The sequence below is a fragment of the Tyto alba genome, unplaced genomic scaffold (assembly GCF_018691265.1).
Source record: "Tyto alba isolate M040663 unplaced genomic scaffold, T.alba_DEE_v4.0 Super-Scaffold_19, whole genome shotgun sequence".
Taxonomy (NCBI): Eukaryota; Metazoa; Chordata; class Aves; order Strigiformes; family Tytonidae; genus Tyto; species Tyto alba.
The window spans coordinates 4566186-4576751 of record NW_024881281.1 but is presented as its reverse complement, the minus strand read 5'-3'; the positions used below and the strand labels follow the sequence as shown (position 1 = coordinate 4576751).

General features: G+C 36.5%; 1 protein-coding gene across 1 annotated transcript in view; it reads left to right on the top strand.

The window, feature by feature from the left end:
- Positions 1-10566, top strand: part of ULK2 (unc-51 like autophagy activating kinase 2) — a 41116-nt gene that overhangs the window by 5005 nt on the left and 25545 nt on the right. Inside the window, exons 4-6 of the mRNA XM_033004830.2 lie at positions 8007-8039; positions 8417-8453; positions 9964-10137. Of these exons, the coding sequence (XP_032860721.1) occupies positions 8007-8039; positions 8417-8453; positions 9964-10137 (244 nt within the window). The remainder of the gene's footprint in view (positions 1-8006; positions 8040-8416; positions 8454-9963; positions 10138-10566) is intronic.

Genomic DNA, 10566 nt, shown 5'->3' with positions numbered 1-10566 from the left:
GCTAAGCGGAAATAATCTTTCAGCATCCTAAATTTAGTATATCCGGACATCTTAAAAGAAACTGGAATTATTGACTGAGGGTGTTGGTGTGTGAGTAAGCTGCTGAATTTCAGATTTATCATTTGCAGTAGTGTATATGTGAAGATTACTTACTAAGCTTTGCAGCTCAGCCTGAAGGTAGTTGACTAGACAAGTGTTTTGATGATTTAACGTTGCGTATCTTCTAAGCTTTGGAGAGACTCTTGCTTCTTTTGATTTATGCACAGAACATCCACAAGGGAAGAGAGGACAGAGCCATACACTCACGTCTGGTTTCTTTACCTAAAAGTTATTTAAAAACATAACTTCTATGCTTTTCTGTTCTGCCACAGGAAAGGGTGGGGTGCCCTTAGAGTGACAGGACTTCTTGAGTGATTAGTCCTGTACTCTCCATTTGAGAAGGGGATGTTGCTGCTAGTCACTGACTGTTGCATTTAAATAAAATGAACAGTTAAAGCAAAGACAAGGGAGAACCTGTGTCTCATACCTTGGACATATTTCAGGTACATTCATGGCAAACATAAAGCTTGTCAGTATGATGCTACTTCTATAGAAGAAATTGCTTTGCAAAATATGGTCTAAAGAATGTGATACTTGCACAAATAAGGTTTTCCCTTTCTGCACAGGGCTATGTTTGTGAAATATTATACATCATTAACTTGTATGATTACATTAATTTATAACCCAGCAAGAATGAACACTATGCAAGGCATTCACATGTCTAGGAGGCTGTTACACCTACTCATTTTCTTTAGCATTTCATGTTCTAGCATGTACTGCCCTTTTTGTTTGCCATAGTATTGTGAATATAGTGATATAGTACAGTTGATAAGACTTTAGGATTTCAAGCAATTTTTAAGTAACAGAAGCTATTTTTTTTCTCAGCGCTGAAGCCAGTGGAGTCTGTGTCACAGTAGGAAGTTCTCAGTGTGACTGGGAGTCTGTTTTATTTTTATAGATCTGTTGATCTGAAGTTTTTCTTAACCTTAGACAGTTTGAAATAAGAAAATGCTCATGTTTCAGATGCACTGTTTGGCAGACTATTTAGCTGAATAATCCAAGAACTGATTGTTGTATTGAGTTTTCAGACAGAAAAGATGGTGTGCAATGTAAGTGGCAAAACTAAGTGAAAAAAGTGTAAATTAATTGCAACGAAGAATAAATATTTTTACATCTCAGAATATTAAATAAAATTATTTTTAGTTAATGGCAGTACTTTGAGATTAAAGCTGTATCCCTGCATAGCAATTTGGAATAGATCTTTTAGGTTGGAGAATGAAAGGGTAGCTATTATTTTACATATTGCAAAAGGCTTCGTTTGGAATTGTCTCCACAGGAGGTAGTTAGATTCCTTCTCTTTCATCTCTCTCCATTTATGGTTGTGTTCCTGTTGCATGATCTGTGACCAGTCGCATAAGTCAGCGTAATAAAGATACATGCACCATTAAGGTTTTAATTAGATCCAAGGAGAACTTGTGAGCCATTCTGGTGATAGTATATGAACATTTTAAGACCTTCTACTCTGCTCTTGCTTCAGCTCCTACAAACACCATTTTGATATGTTACTTACTATGTATAGGGTCCACTGAGTTAAATTATTAGAAATGCTCATTCATCTGAAGACACACCTGCCTGAACTGGTGTGCCGTTAGTGTTGTACGTGCATTGGTCGGCATAAAAATCTTTTGTTCCACTGCCAGCATGATAATTGCCTTTGATTTCTGTAAGGTGGCTACATGCAGCACTGGCAGGCTTGATCTGCAGTTAAGCATTTTATGTAAGCAGAGCATACCATTGTTGTTTGTGCCACCTCAGAAGGCTGGGATCTGCACACACCAGGGCGTGGAGACCAGCGGTTCTGAGACTGAAGGTGTTTCTGGAGATATTTAAATATGAACTCTTCATCTGTGAGAGGCAAATGTTTTGCAGTAATAGAGTTCTGAAAAATAAACATATGCAGCTCACCTCTAAATGTGAAATTATTTTTTTTCACAAAGTGCAGTGCTTAAGAAAATGCCAGAATATAATAGATGGATAGCAAGATGTAACCTGTTGAGACATTTTTCACTTATCTTCTTGGGCAAGAGTTTAGTAGTTTTTAATTCAAGAATAAAAAACTTCTGAATCTATAAAATGGTATAAAAATGAAGCTCTTTTCCCATGGTGGTGTTATGGGATGTCATTCATCCTGCAAAAGAAGATCAATCTTGGATCCCATTAATTGGAGAAATGGAGCCCACTGTTTCTGCAAAGCAAAAGGAGTCTAAAATAGCCTCTAACTCACCAGCATAAAGTACCTTGAGGTCCTTGGATAAAATAGTATACTGAAGTATGAAGGTATCAGTAAGTTATTTGGAATGTGCTATATTTAGGACATGAATTTACAGTTTTGTGCAGTTCATGATCCCAAGTGTGTGCTGAGTAGAACTAATCTCTTACACAGTGCCAGACAGTGCCTGTTTTAGCAAATAATTGAATTCAAAACCTCTCTAGAATGTCAGCCATCAGAATGAAAGCCTGTAATGTATCTTGGAGATAGTGTTTTAGAAGAATGAATTAATGTCTTCACTGTGTGGAGTTTGAAGTTTGCTATTTGAACAGTAGTTTAGGGAGAACTAATTTCTAGTGTGTTATTGGAGAAGCAGTATCTGAACAGAAGTTCTTTCTTGTCTTAGCTTGTTGGTACATAGCAGACAAAATAACTGCAGCTGCTTCTGCTGTCCTTGAAGGCAGTGAAAGCTGGTGGGAACAAAGCCAGGGGTCCTTCTGGTACCTACACCTCAGCCTTTACTTACACACAAGCGTCCATGAGTTCTTACTAGGGATGCTTATGGAAGGAACCATATTTATCTAGACTTGTTGTTTTACCAGTGGGGATTAAATATTGCTATCTGGTTTACCCAAGGACTCCAGTTGGTCTGGTAGTATTGTGTATGCTTCTTGAGGCATTTGCCCCCAGCATTCTGTTGTATGCTCTTGATCTTGGTGTCTCGCAGCTTCGATTGCCTCCATACTCTCAGCTGTTTCTAAACTGTTGTCTTTTGAATGAGGATGTCTCAATATCTCTTCTCTCAGCTCCTTGATTAAGGCCTTTGTGTTTGTCAGTATCCATCCTCACAGTGTGTGGAAATAGTCATATGAAAACATGCTGTTCAGACAGGTTTTCAGATAAAAAGAAGAATCCTGCCATGTAGAAATTGTAAACGTTTTGAAATATTACCTGGCAGCTGATACTAACTGGAAGGTTGGTTATGACAATACTGGACTACAAGGTATGACGCCAGTGAAGGCATTGAAGGTTAGGGACAGCCAGTTAGAATTTGTTTTGGCCCAGAGAACCAAAGTGTTGGAGTTACTACACAGTCCTTCGCTTACTTGCTGTGCCTAGATGCTGCAATTTGTATTTCAGAACTGTTTTAAAAGATCTTCTAGTATGTGAGTGTGTTAAATGTTTGGTGTGCTGTGACCAGTTTTATCTCTCCTTTGTGTTGTGCAGCAGGCCAGTCTCTTTCACTACCTCCCATATATATTAGTTAAGGACAGCATTTCACATAACATAAAATGAGTGATATGGCTATTGTGGTATACTTTATGTCTGATTGCTTTTCTGTGTGAATAATTGGCAGCATGCATGCTAGTTGAATGCTACAGGCACATGTCAAATGACATTTAGTCTGAGACTTAACATTTAGCCAGAACTAACAAAATGTACAGTCCTTTAGATGACAGGAGCTGAACATGTTAGAAGTTGCTGCTGTGGTGCACTCGCAAAGCAGAAGAGTATCTGTAATATAGTGGGAAGCAGCTTTAAAAAGATCTGGACTAGTCCTTTTTCACTAAATCATTAGAACTTTTGCCAAATGCATTTAATGCTTAAAAAAAAAAAAAAAAAGCGTTGCTAGCCAAAAAAAAAAAAATTATCAGAAAATTAATCAGTTAATAGCAGTGCACAAGCTGTCCGGTTAATTCTCATGCTTTTGATCATAAACTGCAGCTAAACAGAATCTAGAGATTTGGAGCAAAAACGTAGTAACTAGCTATTTGCTACAGTTTCTGCTTTGGCAGCTCACTAAGAGCTCCTTACTGACGTTGGGCTTGTTTTAAAGGAGGACTTCCTAACCAAAAAGAAATGTAGGGTATGTTTCTGCCAATATGCTGGAGTTCTAGCAACAGCTGTCAGAAGTAACCATGGATGTTTTGACTTCTTTTTCAATTAATGTCTTTTAAATGCAACTACTGCACTGAGCCTGTGATTTGGGTTGGAACTTCACATCCCCTGAGACAACTGTTGGAAGTCTGGGATTAAAACACAGCAAGTTTTGGCAAATATGTTGCCTCTTAATCTCTATCAGGTTTATCTGTTAGCTTTCAGAATTGTAAAATGGTTCCCTATTAACCTTTGCTATCTTTTACTTCATCTTGCAGGTAAAACCTAGATTCAGAATAAGAATGAGCAAAAGCAGGTTTTTGTCAAGAAAACTTTAAGCAAAAATGCAAGGCATGCTGGGCAAAACTGTTCTGTATTTGTTGCAACACAAGACACATTTGTTTTTCTTGATTATTTTTCTAGGTAGAAGTGTAAGCCAGAAAAACCCCAGCTGCAGTGATTTTATGATCTGTATATCAATGTAAATTTTTGAAAGCTTTATCTGTTTCAAGAAGTGGTTGAAAATAGCTTGCTAGGTCAGCTTTATTCCTGAATGCTAGATCAGAAACATGCTGGTTTACTAATCGTTTCCTTTTTGAGCACTTTGCTCTGCTTAGCAAGTCAACAGAAATCACAAGTCTAGGGAATGATAATAGGGATAGCTTTATTTTTTAGCAAAATAATTTAGAAGGGGAAAATGGGTTTACAGAATTGACTGGTGTTTTCTGAATGTATTCCCATAATTAAGATCACATTCCCAGTCAGGCTGGCCAAGACCTTTAATGCAAAATTTGAGCAAATGTGAAGGAATGAACAACTTCAGCTGTTTTGAACTAAAGCTTGCATTGGTGGGATATTGAAAAGTGTTTGTTTATGAGTTAAAGTTAGGACGAGATGTGACTGGGGATCTTGGTACAAGTACTGTGCACAATATTACTCTGCAATATGAATTAGATAGGACTTTTGACCAGTCTGGTAAAATTTCTGTGAAACTTTCGATCTGCTCTGCTGATCTAATAAAAAAGAATTATCCAAGCTGCAATAAGAAAACACACTCTACTTCTTACTATGACTTTAACCCAGTGGCTTGTTTTATTATTTTTAATCAAGAATATCAGTAAAAAAAAGATGAGGAATGCTATTTGAGGGAAACCTAGTATAGTCTGTAGGAATGACTTTAAACAGGTGAGAGCTAGTACAACAGGACAAATCATCAGCTCCGTGTTTCTGAAGAGAGCAGTTTCATTTGAAAGGTCTTTGTTTCCAAGGGAATCAAGAAAACACATTCTCTTAGTTCTGTGATGAATAAATGTCTGTCATGAGCTGAGCATTACATACTGCCATAAGCTGCTGTTTTTGTACAGAGTGTGTTGTGTAGTGGAGGCACTGACGCTGTGGAACATCTATTTCTGATTCATGGGATTGCTATGTTCGAGTGGAAATCCACTAGCTGAGCTTCTTTCTTGTCACTGGAGAATGGACAGTTTCCATGTTTCTTAGCTGTATTATTTTACACATCACAGTTGTCCTTTAAGTGAAGTGATTCTCAGTTGGCAGATTTTTCAGTTTGATAAATTGGGATCTCAGAGTTGTTGTTTGGCATCCTTGGGGTTCCTGAAAGAAACCTGTCTCGGAAGATGTTGTTGCAAAGGAACAATGTAGGAAGAAACAGCATTTATCATTATGTATTTTCAGTAATTTACAGAGAAAGTAATTACTTCTCTTTTTTGCTTTAATGTGTGAGCACTTACATTTTGAGGCATTTATAGGATTGCCAATTATGGTTCACATTGGCCACAGTTACAGAAATACTGAACAATTGGGGCTTACTGAAATGTGATCTACTGCTGCTTTAATATTCTGTATTGGTTGGAGTTTGCCTTTCATTCCCAACAGATTTGACTAGTGTTCCTAGAAACTTGCTTTCTTTGAAGCTAATTTCCAAATGTAAACAAATCTGTAATGTGCTTGATGTTCTCAGATGGAAAGAACCTCAAATGCATTTCTGTAACACAGACAAGAGTGGCTAAACTAAATGCTTCCAGAAAGTGAACCAAGCTAATACATTATTGAATTAACCTTAAAATATCTGGTTCATCTTGAACTGTACTTACTGCAGTTATCTGTAGTGTATGTCTGTATCTGTGATGGATTGGTAGAAACCACCTTCAATGGGTTGTGCCATCCCTGTGCTCTGTGCTGTGTGAGATATTGAAGGTAGTTGGTTTTCCTAGCCTGGGCCCATTTTTACTTTATCTTTCTTTTTAAAGCTTCACAGACTGACCTGTTAGTGAGGCCTTGAAAATGGCACTATTGTGGCAGTTCTTGCCAGTATGATCAAATTGAACATGTACTGAAGTTTTAATACAACCACTGAGGAAGGTAGCTAAGTTCACAGCTTTTGTTTTGCCATGCAATGCCCATTTTGACTTTTTTTTTTTTTTTTTTGACACTGGTTAGCAGAATAGAGTCAGACTGTCTAGAGTTCCACTTCCAACAGGGGCATATGCCCAGCCTTGTCTAGTATGCCATCTCACTTTTTTCCTTCAACTGTCTCAAAAACATATATTCCCACAAACTGTCAACCTTTGTTTAAGTTTATTTTTGAAGAGAAAGGCAGGTAACATACTGTGTAACTAAAAACATCATCCTGTTTATTGTATACTTGCCTTATGTTTCCTTCTAGTTCTCTTTGCGTTCTTTCCTTTCAGTCTTACTCAGTCAGCTCAGAGGGAAAAAATGCTTTTACTTTATGAAAGATCTCTGAGTGTCTTCAACTTTGTAGGCACAACAAAACTATTTTATGTAGGAGACTTTGTGGAAAACAATGTTGATTATTGGCGTAGACAGGTAGGCTCTTTCTTCCCTTACACAAAATAAATACTTGTAAAAAAAGGTGAATGTTCTTGCTACAGTTGGGTTTAATCACAGACATCTTTACTGCATTTTTGTGGAGTGTGTAGATAATTTACAGTAGAAGTTAGCTAATCTGTCTTTCAGTAACTTTTACACAGAAGAGAGGGAATTCAGGTTGTGAATAGGTCAAAGGAGGTCACTGCTTTGGAAAATCTCAGTAGGACTGTCATAACAAATCACTCCTTTGCCATAAGGCATTTAGGTCCATGGCAGGGACATGCTTCTGCCAGTGACTCGCTGAGGGAGATACTTTACCGAAGTATGCATGATTCCTGAATTAATTATCCTACAAAATAGCATTTGGGAATCAGTTTATTCCAGACAGTTAACTGCCCTGTGATTTCTGAGTGACCTTTGGCTTGTCAGAGGGCAGAACCAAAGCTTGTTTTACCCAGAAGCAGGGAACGCAACTTTGGAATTCATCCTTAGAAAACTGGTTGTCATAGCCAAATTGTCTTGCTTACAGTTTGTAATTCTGTCCACTATATTTGCAACTAAATATTACTGTCCCGTTAGTGACTGATTTCATTGATGTCTGATAGCAAAAGTTTATTTATTTGTAAGGGCTCTTGGTGTAGAGGTTGTGTTGACAGAGCAGCCTGAGGCAGTTGAAACCTATGGGAGCGACATACAGTGAAACTGATGTTACTGTGTGATGCTCTTTCAAATGGTAGCTTTAGTCTTCAGGATATTGCCTGGTGATTTTTTTTTTACATATACATGAATGATTTTGGAAATGTGAAATATTTAATGGTGGGGAATGTACATATTTGCTACCCTCTGAAACAGTGACTTTAACATAAGGTAGCTCAGTTGAAAAAATCTCATGTTACGCTTGGTTAATGCAGGTACTGGAGGCTTTGCCTTGTCACATTCTTAAATGAGATTTGTTCTCCTCTTTTAGGAAATGCCCAATTCTGTCTTTTTGGTAATGGAGGTATGTGTTAACATATATGTTTCTTTCTGACTGATTTTAAAGATGATTTTTAGACAAAACTCCTTTTTTGCACCACTGCAAAATAACCATGACTTGTTAAAGTATGCAATTCTGAAAACTAGATTATTAATTTCGTATGCACTACTAAATTTATCAGCAGTGTTTGTTCCATAAATTACTCAGTTTCATTTTATGATACTGTAAGTACTGATGAAGTGTTACACTTCAGATTATTAACTACAAATAATCAACAAAACAATTTTAAGGCAAACAGCTGGAAAAGATCTTCTAATTTTCATTAAAAGTTTACAAAGTAAAAATTATATAACAAGTATTTCAGTGCTTGTGTTTTGAATAAAAACCTCTATTTTTAACAGTACTGCAATGGTGGGGATTTGGCAGATTACTTACAAGGTAATTGATTACTATATTTCTTTCTTAAGAAGCTATTGCATTACATGTTTATATTCTGTATTCCTGTAATCCATTGGTATTTCTCTGAGATTTTTTTTGCTTGTGGCTTAAATATTTTTCTGCTCATGGAATGTCTGTAATTCCACAATGCATGTTCACCCTGGTTTTATTTTAGAGTAATGTCTTTATAAGAGTAATTGAATTCACCAAGAATCTGTTTAGTGTTGTATCCTGTCTCCAGTCAAGGTCAGCAGCCGATTGCTGTTTGTTTTGTCTTTGTATGCCACCCTGGGAACTTGAAAATCAAATTTTGAAGCTGCAGGAAGACATAAGGTTTTGCATTTGTTTAAAAGTATTTCCCAGTGGTTTTAAATGCCACTCATAATTGAAAATAAAACCCACAGTGTAGCAATGAGGGTGAATAAAATAATGCACAGACAGAAAATACTTTTTGCCACTGCTTTCAAAACCATTGAATGTAACATTCCCTTACTTGTAAATGTGGGAGAATATGTAGGTAACCATAAGTACCATGCTGAAGAAAGTGTGGTTTTCTATTTCTAAAGTTGTATTTTGGGGGCTGCTCCCAGTGTTTTGATTCCACCTGCTTTCTTTTCCAAGATGTGAACTTAAAAATACTGAATTACTTATATAATAATGCTTTCTACAAAGCGGCAGTTCTGGCTTAGGAAATATTTACCCTTCAACATGGCTCTGCCTGAAGTGAAGACAGAAGTTACAGAATTATGACAAGTGGATTCTTATTGCAAACAAAATTTTTAGGAGAGATGTTAATCTTCACATTTTTCTTGATGAAGATACTCTTCTACTTGCCTTTGTATCTCAGTATGTTGAAGGAATCTTTTTGTGAACAGCTATTGTTATGGTAACTGTATATTAAAAGCCTAATTCACTTCCCATTAAAATCCTTGGAAAGACTCATGCGGTATAATCCTGCTCCTGCGTTCAGTAATTTTTCAGACTGCAGAATGAGATAATACCTTCTGAAGAGACTTTCAAAAGTACATCTTATTTTTTCCTTTCCAAATAAATTTTATGATGGATGAAATTTTTGAGCAGAGTGGTTATCTGCATCCCCATAATAATTTGTTTAAAGAACAGGTTTTACGGCTTCAGGTTGTAACATGATTGTATATATAGCTTATGTTCTAAACTGTGAAGTTCTATTTTCTCGACTTCTTTTCCTTTTCATTGAGTTTAGGATTTAAAGGTGATTGAGAAGTTTTTTTATTATGCTACCAACTTGCATAAACTATTGTAAAAACAGATAATTCAGAGTACTGTAGCTAGTGTAAAACTGTGGAGATGTACCTGTTGTCGAGAGTATATATATTTGTAGAAAAATACTGGAGATTGGATTGTTCTGAATGTAATTCACTATGATTTGATTGTCTTAATTGTTTTCACAGTTGATCACTGTGAAGTTTATTACTTTTTGCCCAAAGATGATATTTATTTTCTCATCTGCTAATGTGTATGTTATTTCCAGCTAAAGGAACTCTTAGTGAAGATACCATCCGAGTGTTCCTCCAGCAGATTGCAGCAGCTATGCGTATTCTGCACAGTAAAGGAATCATTCATAGGGATCTTAAACCACAGAATATTTTGTTGTCTTATGCCAGTCGTAGGAAATCAAGTGTCAGTGGCATACGCATCAAAATAGGTAAATATGCTTTTCTCTGATCTAAAGGTAAATCATCATTGTTGGATTCTTTCCCTAATCAGAAGTGTCTTTTTAGTTAAAGTGCAGAGGGTGTACTGGATATGGTGTGTATTAAATTGATGCAAATCAGACAGTAAGTCTAGAACTATGAGCTTTATGCTGTAATGCAGATTCTCAGTATAAAAAAGATGGAATCATAAAGACCTTTTTGATTTAATCTGTGGGAAAAAGAAACCTATTTAGCCGATGTTTCTAGTATTAAACAATTTTAATTAGACATAAATCTCTAACCTTTGAAACTTCAAGTAGCCTTTAGCCCATTTCAAAACTGTGTGCATGCATGACTCCAGTCACAGTTCCAGCTGGGTTTTTTTCTGTGTTAAACCCTCCTAAGGGTTATTTGAGAAGTTTAGAAATGTAGGTTATGAC